Source organism: Leptinotarsa decemlineata, unplaced genomic scaffold, assembly GCF_025532065.1.
Source record: "Leptinotarsa decemlineata unplaced genomic scaffold, Ldec_3_MD MMD2_P_RNA_scaffold_12, whole genome shotgun sequence".
Lineage (NCBI taxonomy): Eukaryota > Metazoa > Arthropoda > Insecta > Coleoptera > Chrysomelidae > Leptinotarsa > Leptinotarsa decemlineata.
In genome coordinates, this window is record NW_027412526.1 from 12,052,700 (window position 1) to 12,078,938 (window position 26,239).

A 26,239-nucleotide genomic window follows, 5' to 3' on the forward strand; every position below is an offset into this window, starting at 1 on the left:
CTAAAAATCTCGCTTACCGGCAGTGGCGCCAGTGCCGAAAACCAAACTATGTTTGTTAATGCTCGCAATAGCTGCAAACTTAGGATAAATGAAAGCAAAGAACTTCTCATTACAAAATCCACAATTCCACCACTAACACAAGCCGATGGTTCAATTGCAACAGCGATAGAAAAAGCAAATCTACTAGCTGAACAATTTGCGTCCCACTCCACAGTCGATTTTCTGGAAAAGGTACCACCTATTTCCACACTAGAATCCACAATGCCGGAAATTACTTCTCGACAGTGTATAGTAAGGCTAATTTTGAAACAGCTCAACATCAACAAGGCGTCTGGCTTTGATGAAGTGCCCGTTATCGTACTTAAAACGTGCGTAAATGAACTCGCACCAGTATTTTGCAGACTTTTTAACCTGTGTTATAAGAAAGGGGGTTTTCTTTCTTGACGGAAGATTGCTCGTATTCAGCCTATCCCCAAAAAGGGCAAGAAAAATATTCTAAATCATTATAGACTAGTCGCTTTGCTATCAGTGCTACCAAAAATCATGAAGAAAGTCGTAAACCACCATATCCTCAAATATTTGGAAGGCTTCAACATCTTGAGCGATCATTAATATGGCTTTCAGAAACAAAGTTCACGAGGCGACCTTCTACCATATGTCACCCATATTTGTAATAACGCATCGAGAAACATGGAGAATCAAGAGCTGTTGCGCTTGATATTTTTAAGGCCTTTGACCGTGTGTGGCATGAGGGTTTGCTGGCCAAACTTCAATGCTATGGCTTGTTGAATCATTTTTGTCTATGGCTCTTCAGCTTCCTGAAAGAACGTTCCCTGCAATTGGCCGTCGATGATATCTCTCGAATACTGTCACCATAAACGCTGGTGTACTCCAGGGATCCATATTGTCTCCAACTCACTTTTTATTTGTATATCAACGACTTATTGGAAAAACTAAGAATCCAATATATTGCTTTGCTGACGACATTTCATTTGGATTCCAGGACATCGGCTACGGAGGCGCATCTTCACCGGCAGCAGGAGGTTGCATATCTTAATGAGAATCTAGAAGTGATTTCGAATTGGGGTGAAAGTAACCAGGTTCAATTCAATGCCACAAAAACCAAGGCATCGGTTTTCTCAAAGAAGATAAATGTCTCCGAACTTCTTCAAAGCAGTAATGGGATTAGAACAGACGAAATGACTGTTCAGAAGGTTCATGAGGTGAAAAGTAAAGACGCTAATGGATGGATTCTATTTCAGCAACAATTGGAGTCACCTTGTTAAGGCTCAGCTCAGCTCAGCTCAGAACAGAAAATCCTCATTCCACCAATGTAGATAAAGTTAGAGAAAGAGAACAAAGTTCATAGATCAAGCCACTGTAGTTTTTTGAAGAGGAATGAGTTTCAAGATGTGATGGCCTCTTACATCGCAATTAGAAAAGCCTAGATGAGACAAGATGATGCACAAATGGGCTTTACTGAGAGCAGAGAGAAGTCTGAGATACGAGTTTCAGTTTCATTTCTAGGTAGTTGTCCTCAAATATTTATAAAAGGAAAATATATGAAAATATTGATTCAATTCGAAAAATATATTGAAACTTTTGAATAAAGAGACATATTTTTCAATGCATAGAATAAATTTTAGGACAATTTTTCCACAAGTGGATCTTTCGAAAGTAGCGTACATTATCGTGACGGATTATGTGAATACGCAGTTTTTAATAATTTTCAAATTGCATAAATAACTGTTAACTCAATTGAAAAAAGAATTCATACATCAAAAAAATGAACTATTGATTGTACGAGTAAATCATGTAAAATGTTGTAATAGCAGGGGAACCCACGATGCAAAATGGGGATTTACTCGAGCGTCATTGAGACATATTGGGTTGCAAACCTTAAATGATAAGAAGAAATAAATGTTATATAATATATACCTTTTCATCGGTGGGGGAAGCGTCTATAGATTTTTAAATATGTAAAAAAATACTGTTGCATAGACATGCTCGAGCGTGTCAGATATTGATAGCATCAATGTCCTACGTATTTTTAATAATGTTGGTATGTTAATCTGATCGTTTGCATGATGTGGGTGGTTGTACGTAAGGGTTGAAAGTGAAAAGAAAAAACATTTAATCGAGCGCGTCAGATTTTCTAAGGGGGTGTTGAGTGCAACAAAAAAAAGCTCTCATTCAATAATCTGATGATTTCGATCTGACGCAAACTCGCGGCCATTATTATAATGTGCAAAAAAAATTCGACATTGAAATACCCAAGTGCGTCAGATCAAGATATATATGGTTCATCTTTATGTTTCAGACGTGCTGTCTCATAATCTGACGATTATCTAGAGGGATTCGCTTAATCTGACAAAAACAATATTTTTTTAATTTTTTTTTCAATTCATTGTACTTAATTAATTGAAGAGCTCAGGAAATAGCATGCAAATAAATAAGTGTATGTTTTTTAAGTAGAATACTTGTATTTATAAAAAATAATTTTGAAAAATGCACAAAAAATTAAATCTTTTATAATCAATTGATAAATTAATGATTAAAAGAGGAATTAAACTTCATATGATTTTTATCACTTTTATTTGTAACTAGCTTTACTGCAGTTTCGTCCAATAAGGACATTATCAAACTAATATATTGTATAATTAAACTTTCTATGTTTTTACCACTTATAATTAAGTGTATAATTGAACTTTCTATATTTTTTACCACTTATACAATATATAAGTTTGAAAATGTCCTCATAGGACGAAACTGCAGTAACGCTAGTTACAAATAAAAGTGGTAAAAAACATAGAAAGTTCATCTTCATCTCCATCACGAACGAGTCTCTGTGATCAGCTGTGATGGCGTCATGGCAACATAATTCAGAGTTGGGATGGAGTGAGAGAGTAATAGATAGAGAAAAGGTGAATAGAGAATAGAGGCATAAAAAATCGGAGAGGGAAATATAGGTATCACACAGCTGCACGCATTAAACTTTATCGACGAATTTTTGTTATTTCGGCTTGCAGAAATCGTCAGATTACATATTTTTCGTTATCCTTGAATTATTTTCTTTAAAATAAAAAAAAAATTTGCTACGCTTGAGAATGTCGAAATGACGTTACTCTTACGTCACTCTTAAATTGTCAGATTACTGGAATATACACTTTTTAGCAGGTAATCAACTCACCCTACCTTAATCTGACGTGCTCGAGAATTTCTGATGATCAATTTTTACTAATCTGATCCTTTATCTCTCACAGGCGGCCTTATATATGGGGCTCATATTTGGTGGGGTTACTTAACCGGGTACAAGGTATATTAATCTGCCCCCTGTATATTGTTCTGCCGCGCTTTAGTAAATCCCGAAATCCCCGCTTGGGCTCTCCTATTATAATGTTCCCATCATTTTATAAAAAAAGATTGACGTAGTTTCATAATAAAGTATATGATAGCGCTTCTGCCATTAAAATAATTATGATAACACCGAACTGATTGTTGCTGAGTGGCCTTAATGACAATGTCATAAATAAAAAATAAATACACTCACCGCTATTAATAACCTGCCGTTTTCGGCCTGAGATAAGAGGGTAGCAATTCGAGTTCGAATACCAGCCAAATGGACCGCTAGCGTTTGTGTTTCATGATCGGAGGTCAGCAAGTTTACTTGACCTTCGAGTCGAATCGCCTCTGCTGCATGCTTCTTCAAATCACTGGTGATATTCTGAAATAACAAATTCACTATTAACATTGGAAGAATCAAAAATGCAACAGGCGTGAATGTTTTACAGATGACTAGTTCATTTATGGAATCTTGGTATAACTATCATATATCATATCTAACCGTATATTTTTCGGTTAGAATAATTTTTGGTAATGAAAGGGTTTGGCTTTCTACTCCTCCATTTTGATACAAAAAAATGTGGAATCTTCCAAAAATATCATGCAAAGAAGTAACTTTCAGACACACTCTTAATAAAAACGCCCTCTTGAAACAACTACTTTGGAGAAATAGAAAGCCAAAATCTTTCTTTCCCAAATATAAGATGACTTGAAATAAACAAATCGGGATGGTATTGAGTTGAATTTAATATGATGTTCATTTCTATTCCTCATTCTATTCGTTAAAGTGAACGAAGTGAACACGATTATACTCGTAGTATGCAAAATTTTTCTCCACGCGGAACGGTTCGGTTACTATTTTAACCCTTGAAAATTTGTGAAACTATCAAGATTGTTGTTTTTATGACTTTGAGTCATTTGACAAGTTGAAACACCATTGATACATCATTTCAATAATTTCAATTCATTTTCAATTTCTGTGGATAATTACGGGTATGAAGAATTAGTCTGGCTTCAACAAAAGATGCTTCAAATAGTATTCTCGACATTTACGGTTAATCCCGTGGAATTGAAAAGGTTTCCGCAAACATGTCAACGGAAAAGAATTTGAAAGCATTATGAGGTAGTTTATCGTCATTCACAGTTAATATTTCATTATTCTTTTATTTTACATATAAGAAGTAATAAGAACTTCAACATACAATATAGTTTGAAAAACTAAAAAACACGCTTTTAAAGAACATCGAACCGAAAAGCTGAAAATAATTTTTTTAAATAAGCTTAAAACAATAACGAACCAAAAATACTAGTATCTATTATTGCGAAAAAAGTGACAGGCGCTTGATATACCAAAAATATGGCACAAATTATTTTGAACTTTTTAGTTCGATGCTCATTAAAACCGTGTTCTTTAGTTTTTATGCTTCAAAAGCGTGTTTTTTAGTCATTTTAAACTACATTTATTTTATGTAAACTTTGGGATCAATCAGCCGTATATTGTTTAGAAAAATGACCATTGATATTTTCCGATTCCGGAGAGGGAGCCTGAAAATCAGCTACCAAGCCCAAGGCAGCAGGCGCGTATGTTAATAAAAAAAAAATACTTTTTTTCAAATGAAGAAATACATGAAAAGTGAGTTCAAATTATATCAAGGAGGTTACGTACAGCGCCATCTGCCCGCGAATAGATCAAGCAATAATGTCGATGATTCTGTCAAATTCAGATCCCAACCTTGAGAGTTACAAACAAACAAACATACATACATACAGGTGAAGCTCATAAAAGCGTGTTGTTGGTAGACCTTTCAAAGGCTTTGAAACTTATGATATTCTGAAAAATATAACGAATAAATGTTCGCCTCATATACTTCTTACAAGTTATTTAGTAACTCGTAAGTGAAAAGTAGAAATTGAAAAATGCAATAATGATAACATGGCTATAAGTCTTACTGAAAAGTATTCATTAATATTTATTTTGAACCCTGAACCTCACGAAATATTTTGCTAATGATTCGGTTTCACTCAGAATATTTATAATAATGTCACCAACGAGGATATTCATATAACATTCAATGTCTTTGAAGTATTTCTCCAGGGGTGAGTTTTAAAATTTTCTGGACTTGAATATAGCGTGTATAGTGGAACATGTGTTCACAGTCTTATATTACGTATCGTTTGATTGTAGTAGATTCATTTTTTTTATTTCATAGATCTACACATCCTTATCTTCAATTAAAATTATAAAACCTTCATTTTGTTCGCTTTGCCCATTATTATAAATTCTGTCATATCCAGATTGATGTCAGAAATTATCAAAGTATCAGAGAATTATGGTAGCAAAGTGAATTCGAAACTAACTTCATAAATACCTACATAGGCTTTCACGGCTAGAGTCACAATTACAGAGAACAAAATCGAAGAGAACAACACCAGCAATAGTTTTTTTTTATAATCTGCGTTACTTTCTACGATAAAGGTGAAATTCTTTCAAATTTCTTGATGAATGAGTCTTGTATTGGTACATTTATCAAACTGAAACCTATAATTTGTAGATTACCTGCATTTATTTTGCGAAAGATATATCGAAATTCACATGAGTTATTTGATTATTATTGAGTTTAGATTTCTTCATTATCAGGTACTCATTTGTTTTGGTAATTTACAGTATTATAGTCTGGGTCACAAGATTCTTTTATTGTTATTTCGAAAAAATTGCAAAAGTTATAAACAATTCAGTAAAAAAAGGATGGGGTTTGGTTTTTTGCAAATATCTCGGAAAGTATTGAAGATATCCGAAATTTGAAAAAAGATCTACCAAAAAAATTGAAAACCCCTAAAAAAAAGTCCCACCTCCCGGAACTCTATCACCAATATTTATAATTTTAATTTAGAGGCGAAAATAGCACTAAAAGCGGTCGATGCGCGTCCCGCACGCCCTGGCCGATACGAACCTTTAAACAAAAATTATTTTAGCCCATTAAATATCATTATTGAGAAAAAAAATCACATACTTTCGAGACACTTGAATAAACGAAAATCCATGGAAAAAAATTTCCGGTGATTATTTTATTAGATATACTTTTGTTTATCAACTAATTTTTACAAGTTTTAAATATACATAAAAACCTGATAATTGTTGAACTAAAAGTCTCAATTTTTTTTCACTTCTTGGAGGTTCTCTTGGAAAGCCTTCAAAAAAGATTCCCGTTGGAAAAATTAAAAAATTTTGATTTTCCACTTTGTTATTAATAATCAAAGACGTTAAAAAGTGAAAAATTTAATTGAAGCAATGAAATTTTTTTCAATATTCAAATTTATTCGTATTCTTATTATTGAAAGTTACATAAAAATGATTTTTCATAATTTTAAGCTCTATTTGTTATTCTTATAAACAAATGTACTGTTTATAAGACTTTTTTGGGGGATTTTTATCAGTGATGAATATTATAATTTTTAAAAACAAAATCGTTCCTTAAAAAATTTGTTTTATTGCTTAAAAACGCATTTGTTGATTAACAATTTTTTTGCTACTAAATATGAATAATAATCAACGATTTTTTTCTCAACAAATCTTAATTTCTATTTCTCTTTGATATTCTGAAAAAAAAACTTATCGTGTGTCACTCTTTGTGTAAAAAAAAATTCTATACTTTTTCAATTTTTTAAATATTTTTCTATGTTTTCGTTTGGCAATTTCTCATGATTCTCAATCATTGTTAGGTTAGGTTAGATAGGACAATGATACTTTAAGTATTTTTGCTCTCCCTTCAGTTATAAACAAATAAGATTTTAAACAAATGCTCTAACCCTATTATTTATCAAATTTTTTGACAATTGTTTGCTAAAATACCCCTCAAATCTGTTTTTTATGGCTTTAAAATCTTTATAACTCATAAACTATTGGAGATACGACAAAGACACTTCAAGTCATTTTTGTTCTCCTATAAACAATAAACAAATAACATTTCAAACAAATGTTGTAACCCTATTATTAATTTCAAATTTCGGATATCTTTATTATTTTCCGAGATATTTGCAAAAAACCAAACCCCCTTTTTTGTTACTAAATTATTTATAACTCTTGTGAGCCCCTCAAAAAGTTGCTAGAGGTCTTCCGAATCGAATGAGTCCTGGATAATAATTATTCCTTAATTATTAGTCCTTAATAGTGTACTTTCAGGACAAACGATATAAGGTAAACAATTTTAGACATTATGCAAAGTTTGGGTACATATTCATAATCCAAAATTAGACGTTACTCATTCTTTTTACTGAAGGTTATCAGCATTTGCGTCTAAAAATAAATATTTTTATTCATTGTCGCAGCGACGTAGTCAATCATTTATTATTCAACAGTTTGTTTGGTGTCAATATTATTTTGAGTAGGGCTTGAGTTTAAAGTCTGTTATTATAATCAAACTGATAATGAATATATATTTCCCTAGCTAAAAGTGTAATATTGATATTCTTGGACAATTTATAATATTATGTGAACGGTTGGTCCAATAGCAAGAATAACAAAAATCTTCAATTATTTACACCAAAAGTAACTTTTGACTTCAAGTTGAATTGGCTGATGCCAATCCACTAGTGCGTTCTGGCAAATTATTCATCAACTTTCGTAGATCACTTCATGACAGTGAAAAAAGTAAGTGGTGATTTCATGAGCCTGTCAAATCATTACTAGAGTAATGAAGACAAAACCTTCAAGGGTGTTTCTTTTACTCACTGGAAGACCTATTATTTAAAAAAATACGAAGCCAAGAGAGCATCTTCCAGAAAAATCTGTCCAGAAATTTGTTTCGAAATGCAACTCAATAAAAAATCTATATAAGTGTAGTTATTGGATTTTCTTTTGAGTGACCTAAAAGGTTGATCAAAAAGTCTATTCGGATAATTGTTATTGCATTTTTAAGTATTTCTATCAAATACACATATGTTTGTCTACCGCTTTGAGTTTAGGATGAAACAGTTAAAGAAAAAGTGATAGATGTGTAATTCAATGTTCTTATCCGAAAATATATTAGTTTTTTCCAATAGATTATTTTTTTGGCTTGTATTGAAATTAAGAAAAGAACTCAAAGAGTGCTTCAAAAGAAAAGGGATAAGATTTAGAGGATACCTGAATAAAATAGGGCTGAAAAACGGAGATCTCAACTGCAGGTAATGCAGTTGTGTGCAATTTTTGCGTGTGAGATTTTATTTACTCTCATTAATTTGATTTTTGATTTTTCTTACTTTTTTTTGATGTTACCCACTATTTATATATGAGTGGTCTACTGCTTACCTAACCAAAAAAAGTTTCATCTCAAAGACTAACCTCTCAAAAAAGTACTGTCTTTTCAGAATCCAATTAATTCTAGTTCAATACGATCAATATTTCATATTTCATGGCCAAACAAGAACTCTCTTGATTTAAAGAGAGAGTTTATTTCAGAAACATCATAGATTTCTCTAGATGTTGACTGCAGTTTTAAAAAATGACATCATTGATGACAAATACTTGAAAAAGTAGTCACGTTTCAGAATATAAATGTATTCGATGATTAAGGCAAATAGCTTCCAGATATACATGTTTCTGCACAAAAATATGATAATTGGAACATAAAATAAAAATGTAATGAGTTTATACAATGCAAATATACGCAGATGATATTCGAGGAACATCAGACAGGCTTAATATTGAGTCAGGTAGTGGTTCTATTATTAGTTACAATAAATTATTCACTTGTAGTTGCTGAGTAAACCACAACGAAGGATATGTTGCGATAATACAAGCTTTGTTTGTTGAACAATAAACTTTTATGAAGTAAGTTAGTGGAGGCCACAAAAAACAATTCGTTTAACAAGGATTCGTTACCCACCTTTCCTGAACTACCAATAGTCAATTATTATAGATACATAAAATTATATATCCATCATATGTCAATTTTGTCAGTATTGAAAGTTCAACTCATGTATATAGATTCGCTTGAAAACCCTTTTGAAACCAGTTATACTGTCACACTGTCGAAAAAACCTAAACCACCTGTTTTTTTATTCAATTTATTCAAATCGCCTTACTATGGCTGTTTGCATATCAACTGAAATAGAAGTATTCCAGAAATTTGTCACTATCTGAAATGAAGTTTCATTTATTGCTTTTACAAAATGCAGACAAATATTTTTACAGGTCAGTTTGGCATTTGCCATGAGATCGATCGGAATTCTCTAAAAACGCCTGAAACCAATACAACTGTTCCATGTAAGTGAAATTTTACCTCTTTCATATACTATATTGTGTAGCAATCCTGTGAATGATATCTGATTAAATTCCATAACGAATGTTTAGAATATGAAAGTAGTTGTTTTTGAAAGTATTTTTTTCGTACAATTCAATGTTTATATGAAGGTAGCTGTTTCGATAGAGCTTCTCTTCCAGTTTGTGCCTGAAAGTAACTTATTTGCATGATCTACACATCTTTGTAAAGAGTTCATTCTGAAATCAATCGCTTTCTTCCTTTCTTCGGAAGATTTCCACATGTATTGTATGAAGATGGAGAAGTATAGATCCAATTCATTAATGTTATTGAACATTTGAAATGGACGTCTTATTAGAATCAGAAACTGTGCTGCTGGATTATGATGATAATTAACTGTTCAAAACACGTGCTTACAGTCTGAGACAAAGTATTTGCAGATTTTCTCTAGTTGTTTTTTGTCAAGTATCCTCAGCCAATACTAATTATCTTTGAGTAGTTTGATGAATTGAAAAACATGGACTTGCTTTCATCAGGGTCGAATTCGGTCGAGGCAATCCATCCGATACTGTTAACCAAAAAATTTGAAGCTGAAGCCAGTTCAGCAACTGATCGACATGCAACTTATCATGAGATAGTGCCTTTTTATCATTATCATTGTGCGAAGAAGCTGTATGCCCGCTGATTCTAAATAAACTGGAAACGTTCGGAATTAAGATATTTATCAGCTGGAAGAGGGGGTTATCAAAGAAGACAACCCTATTTCATTTCAGCCCTAAAGTACTGAGAATTATGGCTTGTGGGTTAGTTTCTTTGTTTGTAGTTTCAGTTGCCGAGACGCATCAGCATGACAATTTTGGATATCTTTAGAGCTTTCAAATGACCCTTTCAATCTTCACTGAGGATTCTAAATATCGGCATGATGTGTGTAGGTATGGATTCCAGTGAAATACAATCTATAATTAATGTGACACTGAAAGCACTTTCATCGTATTTAGAATCCAGAAGTCCATCAATTATTGTTTCTTCAAAAATGAGCCAAAAACTATTGGTTCATTTTTGGCTGAGATAGCAAGTTGAAAAGTAAGCTCCCTGTCTTTCCTTGGATCGCCCAAGATTTTGCAGTTGCTTTCAGGAGAGTGGTTTATTGAAAGGCATGAGTATTCTGAGAAAATAAAAACAGATATCAGAGCATTGGTTGAGTTTTTCTTCCAAACATCTGGTTAAATTGATTATTTAGATAAAAATCTCTGGACTTACAGTCTCGATATTTTATTAAATCATTATACACTCAAGAGTAAATGATTTCGTGTTTAATAATGCAAGATAAATATCTCGACCTACGGTTTCGGGATTCTATCAAATTATTATACACTCAAATCATTTGCTCACAACTTAACCGATTAAATTTGGTACACTCCGAATATAATCTTTGTAAAAATAAAAATAAATGACAAAATTTCGAATTTACTGATTGTGAAGTCAAATGAAAGATTTTTATTGATTTTTTGCACTCATGTGCTTCGCAGAAAAATCATTTATTTGGAAGATATTCTGAGGTTAAATCCCAAGAGCACCAATTACAATTGGTTGAAATGCATAATTTTCGAAATTGTGAGAAAAAAACGATTCCAGTGTACAATAATTTGTTCCTGAATTACACGAAAGCGATTTTTCGAAATCAAAATTTTGAAAATCATGGTGCATTTTTTAGAAAGGTATACACAAGAACTCAAAATGTAAAGAAAAATTTTCATTTCTCAACGAAAACTTTATAATTTTATAATTCCATGAGAGTGATGAACATCATAAAACCACAAGTCCGTAGAAATCGGCATAATTATTAGAAAAAAATATCAATTCTGAATAACGAGAAATTTCAACAAAAACATTTGTTCGAGAGTATAATGTTCGAATACATAAACAGAGTAAACAAATGACTAAACTCCTATTCGTCAACAATAGCCAACCTAAGAACTTGACACGGCTAGATGCATTACCAATGAGTCGTGTATTCTTTTCTATTTCAATGAAAGTTTCCATATGACTGTGAATAAGAGAAGTGTGGCAATTCATTTTTCATTTCGGTCTCTTGCATCTGCTCATTGTATTAGGTTAGTTTAATTTGATTCACATATTTATTTGAGTTGTCTCAGTAGAAATAGGGTCTGGTTACTTATATAATCATAATATCAAATTAAACCTGTGAATTTCTGAAAGTGTTAGGAATAACACGTTAAAAGGTAAGACCTCGTTAATCCTTAGCTCGCACAAGTTTCGACTTCTGAGGGTTGTTGTTCGTAGGGGTGCGACAGCTGGTTAACGGAAAAACAGATTTTAAACAGATTTTTTTTTAAACAGATGTAGAGTTTTATTATTTTGTTCAATTTGATTAGGACAGTGACAGTTACTGAAATTGTGGGAATGATGCATAACTAGGCCCCGAGAGTCACGTATAATTGAAGAATAATGACACCTAGATGTCAATTTTATGACTGTCAGCTTTATCGCTGTTAGGAAAAAGCGTTTAATCGGTGTAAGACTCAATTTTGATGGCCTAGCCTTCAATATTCTCATCATTTTATGGGTCTGAAAGAAATATTAGCTATAAACCTCTATAAAAGCTTCATAACCTGTAAAGTTTCCTTCTTTTTTATGAAGTGCAGGAAATACTTGTCTGAAAATCTTCAGCGCTGTGTTTTCGCGTTCTGACCTTAAAAAAGTATTGATCAACTGATCGATTGGAAAATTTATAGAAATTCCATTAGATAATCTCACAGCCCACAACACCAAACAAAACCGTACCTTAATCGAACACCAAAATATACCCAGGACCTACTTGTGGTTCAACGCCTTCGCCGTGGATGCAATCCAAACAAACAAAAAGAAAATAAATATGCGGCACACCGAACGTTTCTCAAACTCGCAGACAGCTCGCGGATAACTGACCGCCCGTACGTGCTCATGGATGCGGTGTTTCTCCCAGCAGACGATGTCATCGCCAAAAGCGATTACCAGGGGCGTCCGTAAGTCGGAGAACGACGGATTCTCGAGGATCCGGTTTGGGGTCGATTACGTGACGTTTTCGGCGAAATGAACGAAGAGAAATAGACCACTTCCAGAGGAAGAAACTTGTTGTTATCTTGAGGTTGGAGATGAGGTCTTTCATTGAGCGCTTTCTACCTTTGAATTTAATAAAAAGTGTGTGTGAGATATCAACGGATTTTTTTTGAAAGACCTATTGATGCCATTATGTTTGGACTATAACATCGTTCAAATATCCGCCAGGGCTTCTCTGGGTAGAGTACATCCGAAACGTCCAATTTTCCATGACTCTGCCGCATAAATCAGGCTGAATTTGACCGATGGCATGAGTTATACTAGCTTTGAGAACCGCTCCAGTTTGTGGCTTTTTCACACAATCAATCAATCAAACATTTATTGAATCAGTTTTCCTTCACAATCACATTAGACAAAAAACATAATATCATCATGAAATACTGGCCGATTCAACAGGTCAAACAAACATAAAAAGTCAATATTAAATATACATAAAAAAGTAAATAAGCTACAATCAAATTAGGATTCAAGGAGAAACTCATCCACAGAGTAGTATGCTTTATGCAATAAAAAAATCTTGAGTCGCCTTTTAAAGACATTGATATTTGATGATTTAATGTCCGCACTAAGCTTATTATAAAGCTTAACCCCATAGAACATGGGGTGATTCTTTGATACTGTCAATCTACTAACGTTGTAGTTGAGAGTTATTTCTGGTGAACTATACATGGATTTGCTCATTTCTAGGAATAATTGAAATATTGTTTTCAATCTATATCAGAGTTTGGTAGATATACAAAACTAGGCATTGTTAATAAACTATAACGAATGAATAGTGACCTGCAGTGTTCACTTGAAGTTGCACCTGCCAGAATTCTGATTACCTTTTTCTGAATAACAAAAATTTTATCAGCTTTGGCTGATAAGCTCCACTATTCAAAACCAAAGGAAATTACTGACTGAATTGAACTGTGGTATAAGGGCTTGAGAACATTAAGAGAGACTGTTTGTTGTAACCGACGCAGTAAATATATATGTTTACTGAGCTTCAGTTTGACACTATGAACATGGAACTTCCAGGTAAGTTTATTATCAATATCAACACCTAAGAATTTAGTACAATTAACCTGATGTGAAGTTTCATTATTTAAAGTAACCAAATAGTTTTTATCAATTGTTGTATTTTTAGTAACAAAGTTGAGCATTTCAGATTTAGCAGAATTTAGCGGCAGGCCATTTATAGAACACCACTCAGGAATTTGATCAGTTACTTCATTAGCTTCGACCATTACTTCGGACATAGTTCCCGCAGATACTAAGATGTTAGTGTCATCCGCAAAACTAACAGTAATGGAAGCTTTTCAACAAAATTCCGGAAGATCATTTATAAAAACAAAAAATGAAAGGGGCCCCAAAACAGAACCTTGAGGTACCCCTCTTGATATACATTTTCGTTCAGAATTCATTCAACTCACACAGACCAGCTGACTACGATCAGTCAGGTAAGATCCAACCCAATTCAATACAGAGCCACGTATACCAAAAAACTGCAAATTGTATGTCATGGTCAACGAGGTCAAAGGCTTTGCTCAGATAAAAAAATAATCCTAGAGTCTGTTGTTTGTTTTCCAAGATTTCCAGCGCATGTTCAATGAGTTGATCAATGATTAAAAGTAATCATATATTCTTTGATAGAAACAGTATTCAATAATATTAGAAAACTGACTAAGTAGCGATATAGGCCTGTAAGATGCATAGTCAGATCGAGAGCCCTTATTTTTGTATATTGGCAAAACTTTTGACATTTCAGTATATCAGGAAACCTCTCCTGCGACTTGAGAAAACCCCACAAGAAAAAGTCTAACGGGGTCAAATCGCACGATCTCGGTGGCCAGTTCACATCAACTCCATGTGAAATGTCCATGCTCTCAAATCACCCGTGCAGAATATCCATTGTGGTATGAGCAATTTTAAGAGCTAAGCAAGCCGGTTGAAGTGCATGGTGGACATACATCTTCTTTTTGATTCTGGTACCATAAAATTATCCCACTTTTTAGGTGAATTAAAAAAAATAGTTTTATAAGGTTTGAATATATCTTGTTGCAAAATATTCATTGCGTTGTCTCTTTAACGCTGGTTCTGCAAGAACTATCTCTCATACTAATTTGTTCATGTTCCACAATATCTAGACACGCATTTAATCAGACCTCTTCACTATAACGTTTTATAGAATTGTGAAGTTTTTGACATTAACTTTCCACCGATCTAGTTAGTAACTTTGAATTTTGATATAATCTTAATCGACTAGATTTCACCACCTTTTGATACTGGTGCTGAAGAGGCAATAAATCCGAAACATCGAAAGTCCGCCGTTAAGGATGACCGTGTTCCATGTAGGAACAATTTTACTTCTTTCGTATACTATATTGTGTAGCAATCCTGTGAATGATATCTGATTCAATTCCATAACAAATGTTTGGAGTACATAGTACACTGAATAGAAAAAATGGTTTTTGTATAATTTGATATGAAAGTAGTTGTCTCCAACGTTTTTTTTTCGTAATTCAATGTTTATATGAAAGTTGTTGTTTCGAGAGGGCTTTTTTCCAGTTTGTGTCTAGAAGTTACTTCTTTGCATGATCTACACATAAATTAATTGCTTCATTCCATTCCTTGGAAGATTCCCACATTTTTTATGGAAAGATGGAGAAGTAGAACGCCAAAACCTTTCTCTCCCAAAAATGTGCTTGGGATTGAAGCATTGCCACTAGTTTTTCCTAGGTTGCTTTGAGTCGACTTATTTTGGCAACTGTCGAGTCGTGCAATTTCCAAAAAATGGAAAAAGTTAGGATTATCTTATGCAGCTGAGAAAATATTTCATAAGATGCGAACTTCACTGGTCAGATTATTAATTAATTAAAGTTTTGAGTAGTTCAAATATATTTCATATTAGTCGTTCTGGATTGTTAGATATGAATATAATAATTGCGATAGATGTCATAATTCTTGGTTGAAAAAATATCGTTTTTAAGTTCACTGTTTATCACTGACAAAATGTAGTTCACGAAGGAAACTGCCTTTGGGGCGAATAGTAATTGAAAGTACATTCTGTTTAACAAATATTTGAGGCTTTTGATAAAATTTATTGATTCGTGTAGTCCAACATTTTTTTTCAGTTTTCACCAAGTAGAGAAGAAATCGAACTTTTCTTAATTTCTATTCCCGATATCTGGGAGAAGCGCCAGTCTTTCTTTCTGGAGATTTGTAAGATTTGATGACACTCAAAAAAACCCCTTTTAACTGGTGAAAATTTATCAAAATGCGTTTATATTTATACTCGTACACTTACAGTTATTATTCGTCTTAGAGATACTTTTTCTCTTTGGGTCTTTTCAAAGATCGTATAAGGATCACATTCTAATTTTAAAATATGAGTAATTCGATCTTTTTCTAGAGAATTCGAAATTCAAAAAAAGCTGAGATCTTAAACAAAAGTTGAGACCTTCAGAATAAACCATCGGTTTTGAAATAGATAATGAATAAATATATTCTAAACTAATATCGATCACTCTACGTCAACTTTAGAAATTTGGACGGCTTTTCCAAGAGTTCGCAGAGTTGATGCAGAAATAGATGTTTCAAAATAGGAACGGTGCCAAAAATGTATTTACCTGATTCTAGGCACGCGCTCATCACAAAAACGGATCACGAGATTTTGTAAACTAAAGGCACGTTCTTCTAATAATTGACCGGTACCAAGAAAACAATTTTCTATTCTGGAAAATATTCACCACCATTATATACCATTTGGTATTTAATTTTTCTTTCCAAATAGTGAATGAGAACGGATACACCCAAAAGACAATAGGTAGTTTAGAAAATAGAATCAAACAAAAAATACAGAACAAGTATCAAACTACTCCAACAGATAAAAAAGCACAAAGATGGACTGCATTCACATACATAAGTCACCAAACCAAAAAATTAACAAACATCTTCAGATCCTGTAACATCAACATCACTTACAAGCCGAACACGAGAATAACACAAAAAAGAAACAGTTATGAAAAAGAAGAAGACAAAAACCTAAACGGAGTGTACAGCATACAATGCTCGGACTGCAACAAATTCTACACCACCTCATAACACCAAACTCATAAAACAAGTTAATAAAGAAAACCGTATGAACATCTGGGAAAACGTGAACATCCATAAATTCGAAAGTCATAATTCACTTATCGAGGAAACACAAATCAAAACACAAGACCTAACATTCAATATACTCCACAAAACAATACACATTCCTAAAAACAATGAACATAGAAAAACACCAACACAATGGATATTACCTAATGTAACCTAAGTACAGGCAAATTTAAAGAGATATCCGAATGAAAGGAGAGGACAAATACCTGCACTAAGGCGTTCTAACCGTACGAAAGAACAAACAGTTTGAGTAGAGTAATGGATAGCACAATCTGCTATCGAAAGCGCTCGCATATAATAATTAGAAGTTTTTGAAGCTTCGAATCTTTTTTGTGAACAAATGTTAATATTGAAACATTTAAAATAAAGAAAAACTACTTGCATCAATGAAACAAATATATATATAATGATATTTTTCAGCTCAAACTCAACAAATTCAATGTATACCTTTTATCTATTTTCATATCAACAAAGCCTGGGTAAGTTCAGAAATTCTAATGATTATCTTTGCGACTCTAATTGCTTTTGAATATACCCGTATTTCAAAAGTTGTTTGATTTCATCGACACTATCAATATTCTTTGTTTCAAATGACCTATTTATTATCACTTTACAATTATTTTGAATTTGTATGGTTTTAAAATCACTTTTCTATCTTTTAGAATTGATAATATATGGAATATATGAATGGTCATTTCAACCTGTTCTTTTTGGACACTCCCTGAACACATTTGTTATATGGATTTCTTTGAAGTGTATTCAAGTAACACTACAGTTCACAGTAACAGTTTATGAAACCGCAACAAGTATTTTGCTATACTATAGATTCCGGTAATTTTGGGCAAAAACCACACGTCAACTCATATAGTCCTAATCTATCCGACACTGAAGTTATGTCTCAATTGTTTCTTCAATAAATTTGCTAACATTTTCTCCAAGTTTTTTCTTTTCAAAAAAGTAATTTTCTGAAAAAAAGTAATTTTCTGAAAAAGCGTTCGTCAAACAAATTGCTGTCAACAAGGTACGTACAAATACATTTACCAGGTATTCTGGAATGTATTTCATTTAAGAGAGATGTTCAAGAGATATGCAGTGGAGAAAATTCATATAAGAATATTTTTTAGAAAATTGCGAGGATCAACAACATTAAAGTTCAATGCCTAATTGATACAGGTATTTCTATCACATTGATAGAAATGTCGATTGCGGGAAAAATGAATATTGTTTTGAGGATATCAACAGAAGTAACATTGTTTAGTTTTATGAATACTAACCTACAAATAAAAAATTATTGTCAGTTAAACATAATCATTGAACATGTTTCAGCAGAAGTAAGTGCATTTATCAACTCTATGCAAAATATAAAGGCCCTTTCAAAGTCTGGAAAGTTTTGATTAATGATGGTTACATAGTGGAAACTCTCAGAGAAGGTTATAAACGCTCAAAAAAAGTTATGTCTCCAAGATCATCTTAAGAAATGAATAAATGCACAAGGCAATAAAAAGTAAGTTGTGCAAACGTTGCTCTGAAGGTAGGAAAGGTAAACATTACCTTTGGTGAACATCACCATTGAACAAACGTTGCTCTGTGAGTAGAAAAGGTAAACGTTATTTTTGGTGAACGTCACCATTGAGCAATAGTGGCTCAGTAAGTAGAAAAGGTAAACGTTATTTTTGGTAAACGTCACCATTGAGCAAACGTTGTTCTGTAAGTAGAAAAGGTAAACGTTACCTTCGATGAACGCCACCATTGAGCAAAAGTGGCTCAGTAAGTAGAAAAGGTAAACGTTATTTTTGGTAAACGTCACCATTGAGCAAACGTTGTTCTGTAAGTAGAAAAGGTAAACGTTACCTTCGATGAACGCCACCATTGAGCAAACGTTGCTCTATACGTAAAAAATGTAATCGTTATTTTTGTTAAACTTCACCATTGAGCAAACGTTGCTCTGTAAGAACGAAAAGCTAATCATTATTTTTGATGAACGTCACCATTGGGTAAACATTGTTCTGTAAGTAGAAAAGGTAAACGTTACCTTTGGTGAAAGTCACCATTGAACAATCGTTGCTCTGATGACTTTTTTCAGTTTCCAATATTTTTTTTTTGTTTTCAGGTCAGGATAAGGTCTGAGGACAGACCTTTTGTAGGATGGCCGAATGTAGAAGATGACTAATGTTCAGACGACGAATAATCCTGGATCGGTTGAATGAGAATGGTCAGAGTTAGGTAATGTTGAAGTACACACGTATTGTGAATTAATGTTTACGGTGGGATAAGAATAAATATTGTGTTCTGGGATTTCGTGTTTATGTTATTTGACATATTGAACGGAAAGAAGAAATTTATTCATTTATAGACCAACTACATGGTAACAAACTACTGGTTAATTCAGAAGAGAAGAAAATTGATATTTTGGAATGCTAATAACTTACTGAATGATGAAATAGAAATAAAAATATCACTTCTTCTAATTTTTTTTTCAATGTGGAAATTAGTAATCAGTTTATAAATATGTTCATTTAATGAGTTGGTGATAATTTCCTTTTATAATTTTAATTAGCCTATACCTTTTTAAAATATGAATTACTTTGGGATCTAACAACTACGAACTTGGATTCAATAACAAAACCAAAAAAACGATGTTTCGAAGTGTTCAGAAAAAAACATGAATTGAAACTAATGACTAGCTGTAAATTCAGCATAATCTATGTACTTATTTCTCGATAGAACTGAATTATTTTGATATATCTCACCACGGAGTCCAGATACAGACAATTTGGTGAAGGCGATGGGATAAAAATATAGAAAAATATGGGAAAAATATAGAAACTTTTGAAGCGCCTACCAACGGCAAATAATAAAGGAATGAAAAACTAGAAACTGGCGGTTGAAGCAAAAGAAGGAAGCAACATATGAAATAAAATTGATCCTAAAGAGAAAATTGCAATTTCACGAGTTTCAGGTGGCATTTTATCTTATTTTAAAAAATTCAATTTTTGGACTTTTGAATTGCCGGATCTCCAAAATAGTCAAGTAACTGAAATGACGATTTTGCGTTTTTATCTTCTTTATTTTTTCTATTATTAAATGTTTATATTATTTTCACTATAGGGCTAACTAAACTGATTAACTCGATCCTATTGTTCTTATGTGTTCAAACTTCATTTATTCACCTTCTCTTCGATTCAAAGTCTATTGAAATTCTTACACAATGAAACTCCGAATCTATTAGCATTCACTCCTCAGCTTTGATGTTATATCAGTTAACTGGCACAACTGTTAGTTAGCAGTTGAATAAAGGCTTTTTTCAATTTATAAATATCTCCCCCATCTAATTGGTCATAGATATAATCAAATTATTTTCTATTTCAAAATTATTTCCCAATGAACCGAGGTTGAGGGTCGTATATTGTGAAGATGACTTCCACCTACTTCCTTTTTCGTACATTTCTATGTAGTATACTTCCACTTTCTAACCATAACATCTGTTGAATCGCATAACCACACCTTTAGATTAAGGCGTACCTTCCCATTATAACGTAAAATTAGATTCATTCATAAACCACTGCGATGCCTTCAGAGCATTATAGCAAAGACTACAGAATACTATAAGACGTGTCACTCGCTCATTTTTCGACATCTGAGAAATCTCGCCGCCCGCTAGCGACAGCGGGTAATTACCAGCCGAGGTAGTACAGTGTGTCGCTTGAAGTTACCACTGTTACCAGTTCTCGTCGGCACACGAGATATAAAGGTTGTCCGTATTGTTTGGTATTGTCAAAGACTACAGAATCGGTAAACTTTGGTATTGTGATTGTGTTGTGTTCGTTCGGAGTTCGAAATATTTATTTTGTGAAAATGTCGACGTATTGCTCAGTGGATGGTTGTCTGAGTACGGTGGGAAGCCCAGGTATTTCGTTTTTCCGCTGCCTAAAGTACAGTGAAAGGTATGCATTCAATATATTCACTATTAATTTTTATTTTACCTATCTATACCTTTTATGGTTTTGTTGTATAAAATTATTCATAACGAAATATACCGCCGGCATTTGCCAATCCAAACTCATTTCAATCTTTTTTCAAAATGTTCAGTTTATCGATTGATATACTTGAATTTTTTTTAGGTGTCAACGTTGGAAAAATGTATTAGGCTTCATTGGGAATCATAGATATGCTACTCTTACCCCAGAGCAGAGTCTCAATAGAATTAAAATTTGCAGCTTACATTTTAGAGCCGATGATATTGTGAATTCTCGTATTCATAGCTATGATGTTCCTTCATTGCGTCTGCCTCAAGATGGTTCTCAGAAAGGTTGGTTCAGTGAAGTTTATAGATTCAAATGATGAAAAAAATCTTATTCCACTTTTTAACATATGAAATTTACAATATCAATTTTGTTGTTTAAACCTTCCAGATGATGATGCCATTGCCGGTACTAGCAAGGATTTTATTTACATTGATGCTCAGGTTCAAACGGATCAATTAGGATCACGAGGTGAAATATCTTTTCGTTATATTATATACTTACCTGATCTATTTTTATATGCTTCGGAAACAAAAACGATGACAAGAAAACAATTATTGAAAGTACGTACATCTTTCTTTTAGATGAATGCAGCCAAACATCTGCTAAACTCTCTTCGGGAACTCCAAGAAAAGTGGCATTACGAAAAAAAATTGTATCACTAGAGAAAACAGTAGCTTCAACATCGAAAAGAGCACTGGACGAAACCGGAATTACTCTGGATGATGTTTTCAAGTTTCTGGATCGAAAATATCCTGAGCAATATTGTAAGCTCTTGAAAGCACAGCTTTCTTTGATAAATAAAGCACCAAAAGGGTCCAGGTATAGTGACGAATTCAAACAGTTTGCATTGACTGTTTATTTTCTTGGTCCGAAAGCGTACAAAAAATTTTCAACAATTTGTAGATTACCGTCAAAAAGTACACTTCATCGTTTCACGAAAAATTGGATTGTTGAACCAGGCTTCAACGATTTTATTTTTCGTGTTATTGAATTCAGTATTGGGCTCATGAAGGAGAAAGAAAGAGATTGTATTTTATGCCTAGACGAAATATCTTTGAAATCTCATCTTTATTATGATATTTCCAGAGACAAAATAGTAGGTTTCCAAACGAGTTTGAATGGGACCTCTACTGACATAGCAAGTAGTGCTCTAACAGTAATGGTCAGAGGTTTGGCAAGCAATTGGAAAATACCACTTGCATACTGTTTCTATAAGACATCAGCAACTTCTGATGATTTGAAAGATATTTTGTTCAAAACGGTACGAAGATGCAAAAGTATAGGCCTAAATGTCATGGGGGTGGTTTCCGATCAGGGTTCAAATTTTCAGAAGTTGGTGAAAACTTTGAATGTTACAGACGAAAATCCCATATTTCTGATAGACGATCATAAACTTGTATATTTGTTTGATATCCCGCACTTACTGAAGTCGACACGAAACAATTTGTTTTCCTATCAGTTTTTACTTCAGGGTGGAGAAACAAGAAAACATTACATAGAAACAATGTATAATTATGATAGAACTAAACAATATAAATTGGCTCCTAAACTTAATAATGACCACATTTATCCAAATAATTTTCAAAAAATGAAAGTCAAGTTGGCTTCCCAAGTTCCCATCAAGAGATATTGTTGACCATGTAATAGAGATGGAAAACATATTCATTGAAAATTTTGATAAAATCGGCAGTGAGAAGGGAATTGGACAGTATTTGAAAACAAAATATTCGAAAATTCTTTTCTCACATCCATGTCAAAAATTCCCCTTCGATTATTATATATCTTTATATACAAGAGTTCGGATATACTTTACTTTAAAATTCATGAACCAGGACATGAAGATTGTTAGGAAACATAAATCATGCAATGTAAAATTGAATATTTTAAATCATTTATAAACATATAACATTATATAATTGTATTATTTTTGTTAATAAAACATGTTTTTCTGAACGTATGTTTATCATTTCATCAGTAAATCACTCTGATCTGTTTCTTAGATCATTTATTCATGAGTTTATCTATCATGTTTCTAGAAGTTGATCGACAAAGAACTACTTTCGTATCTTTGTTTATCTGTCTGATACAACCGAGCAAGCGAAGTTTCAACTTCGGAACGTCCCCTGTAGATATCGCGAATAGGAACTGCCCTCGTATAACTGTCATGCGGCCGGCGGCTTCCGGACATCGTCTGTCGGCGATATGATTTATGGAAATCGCAAAAAATGCAATCCTGAGCCGTACCGACAAACGAATTCCTTGGAGTGAACCAACTTATAGTATTCGGTAAACTTTGATTATAGTCGCATGGGAATGAGACCATTTTCTATTAATTAATAAAAAAAGGCAATTGAACTTTTATAATGTTATTTTTATTAGTGTACCGCCACGTTTCAATCGAAATTCTCAAATAAAACCGATGAAAATACAAATATAGCTAAGTGCCGAGTATTTTCAAAGTAATTATTGTTATAAAGTAATCGTTAATAGGATTACTGTATATGTCTTTGATGTCAAGAGATTTTTTTCGAGAAAGAACTTCCATTTAAAGATATCTGGTATGATTAGTGATGTCTTTGTGAAGCGGTTTGTGCAGACTATTTCTTACACAAATGAAAAAACAACGGGAAAATCTCGTTCCTTTGTTCGTAACAAACCTTTTTTGGCTTCTTGAGATTTGGCCGCAAATCTCTCTGAATGTCTGAAAACCCTCTATGTTTATATAGTTTTCCTGTGGGTTCATTATGGTATGTGAAATGCATTTTATGAAATTATTCTGTCGATTTCATTATGGGATTTTCACCAAACAGTTCACGAAACCAATTTTCTATTTGGTGTCGGACGGTGTTGTTTGTAACGGTTCCGCACCCGTAAAAATCTCCGAAATGCTTGAGTATATAATTAATTGAAACTCATTGCAAACCATGATTTGGTACCAAAAATACATATCAGTTAGTGAATAACATTGAAAACATACCTTTTCCTGATAACGCAAAATTTATATCGTTTCATGTTCAAAATTTATTTCCCAGTAATCAGGTTATTGAAAAAATTGAGTTGGCTATGATAATATAATAAGTTTGATAATTATTCAGTATGAATTATTTATTGTTTTCGACAGATGAAAAAAATCATTGTGACAATTTCATTGTATTTAATAGCTGTATGTATTCGGGCAGACTATTGTGAATTTTTATTCCAATACAGCATAATACATTTTTAACAATCTTATTATGTATTTGGATAGTTTTTAAATGGTTGGATTTTCTTTTGAAGTGGTCATGACAAAAAGAACTGACAGTTTAAAAAATATTTCGTCTCTCAGAAAGCAAACATGTTAATTCTGTGGATAAACAGGAAATTCTAGACCTACTTGCTGTTGGCCTATTTCAAAATGTTTTTCAATTTAATGAAAAGTTTGATTTATGCAGCGTAGGGCAAATAATGGAAAACCCGCTGAGTCTTTTACTAGCTGAAATTTTTATGGATAACTTCGAAAATTGAATTCATAATAATAGGTTGATAAACAGCATCTGTACCAGGATACGTAGATGATATCTTAGCCTGTTTTACTGCTACAGGTAGGCATTTGGCTAAGTTCGCCGAATTTGCCATTTCCATTCAACCATAAATTAAATTTACCACTGAAATAAAAGTAAATGAGTTAATACGGTTTTAATGAGGTCTAGACTACTACAAGAAACGATAATGAGCGTCTTAGGATATTAACATACTTTGGAGAACCCTCCAATAACATCGCTTGTTTTTTAACAAATATTTTGACGTGGCTCTAAAAAAAATAATAATTTGAACAAATTTATTGAAAAAAATTAAGACAAAACTACAGTATCTGCATGAAATTTTATATTGGCCAAACAGGGAGAACCTATTCTTGAGGAACAAAAGAACATAGGAGTAATTTCTTGAATTTGGAGACCATTTACATATTTGCAAACCATCTTTTGTCCACTACGACTACGAAGTATTACATTTGTAGGAGAAAGGTTTGAAACTCAATATTTTCAGTTCAACTCAAGAAAAATTGTTTGTTATTAAATATAAATGAAGCACTAATTATGTAGAAATTAGTGTGAACACGTCTGATGAAACTATTATATGAGGAATTCGGTATTGCGGTTTCGTAAACTGTTTAACGAAAGTTCCACAATGAAGTGTTATTTGAAAACAGTATGAATTTTCATAGGCTTATCGGGTTATTTTATCACATATTCTGAGGAATTTTCAATGGTTTCGAAATAGAAATTTTTGCTCTGCCGTATACACACTCAAGATACTGCAATTGAAACTCACTAAATGATTTTTGCGAAAGTTTGTTATGGAACTTTTGGAAAGTTAGATAAATGATGATTTTTGTACTTTGAAGAGAGTTTGGTGATATGATAAAATGCTTTCAAATTATTCATTATATTCTCATTAATTTGGTCACAATTTGGTCACAACCTACTGAATAAACGTTTGTTGTATCCTAGAACAAGGGAACTTTTCTTTCAATTCATATGTATTTTACAAAAAGAACTAGCTATAAAAATCATTTCTGAGGGACTCATCATGGAATTGTAAAAGTTAACTAAAACCTGAACATAATTTTTTTAAGAAATATGCATATAACTTAAGGTTGCAAGTGAAGTACTTAAAATACATAGATTTCATTTCTACGAAATGCATACCGATATTACCCATATTTCGAAAGCTAAATGAGGACGAATTATATAGAAAAATACGGTTATGCGAAAACACGTCTCACCTCGCCAACGTCATCCCCAATTTTCGACCGAATATGTGTTTTAATGAAGAGTATTGATTTTCTGAATGACGACGTGAATGAAAAAAAATGCCTAATTTTTCGAGAAAAAATACACAGCGTTTAAGAGAAGTTAATAGGCTGATATTTTTGCAAATGCTATTATTGGATATTTATTTCCTGAAGAAAATTCCGCAGGGACTGTCGATGCTGAAATAATTTATGATTCAAAGTCTTGAAGTATCCCTTAAGGTAATTTTGTTACACGGGAGGATGGCTTTCATCTTCAAAAGGACGGAGTCCCATCCCATTACTTTTTCCCGTCAGACAGATCAGAAGGAGATCAATTGAATGGCCTCCGAGATCACCGCATCTAACTCCATACGACTAATTTTTTAAGGACATCACAAATTCATTGTCAATGAAACATTACTAACCTTCCACGCCGACTAACTGGCATTTACTGTCAAGTTGTTTTATAACAATTTTCGTGAGAATCAACTCTATAATATGAGCTCAGACAAGTGCTGATATTGATAATCTCAAAATATGAATTACAGCAGCATGCCAATTGATTCCCAGTAAAGTTCGAAATAATTACAAAA

General features: G+C 32.9%; 1 protein-coding gene and 1 long non-coding RNA gene across 9 annotated transcripts in view; one reads left to right on the forward strand and one right to left on the reverse strand.

Moving 5' to 3' along the window:
* Msp300 (Muscle-specific protein 300 kDa) overlaps window positions 1-26,239 on the reverse strand; it is a 409,159-nt gene that overhangs the window by 54,593 nt on the left and 328,327 nt on the right. For all 8 annotated transcript variants that reach the window (XM_074174300.1, XM_074174298.1, XM_074174299.1 and 5 more), the window contains one exon: window positions 3,551-3,724. In XM_074174300.1, the coding sequence (XP_074030401.1) occupies window positions 3,551-3,724 (174 nt within the window). The remainder of the gene's footprint in view (window positions 1-3,550; window positions 3,725-26,239) is intronic.
* On the forward strand, window positions 20,433-22,825 carry LOC141481938 (uncharacterized). Its single transcript, XR_012465259.1, has 3 exons — window positions 20,433-21,156; window positions 21,260-21,340; window positions 21,454-22,825. It is a non-coding gene; the product is annotated as an uncharacterized lncRNA (long non-coding RNA).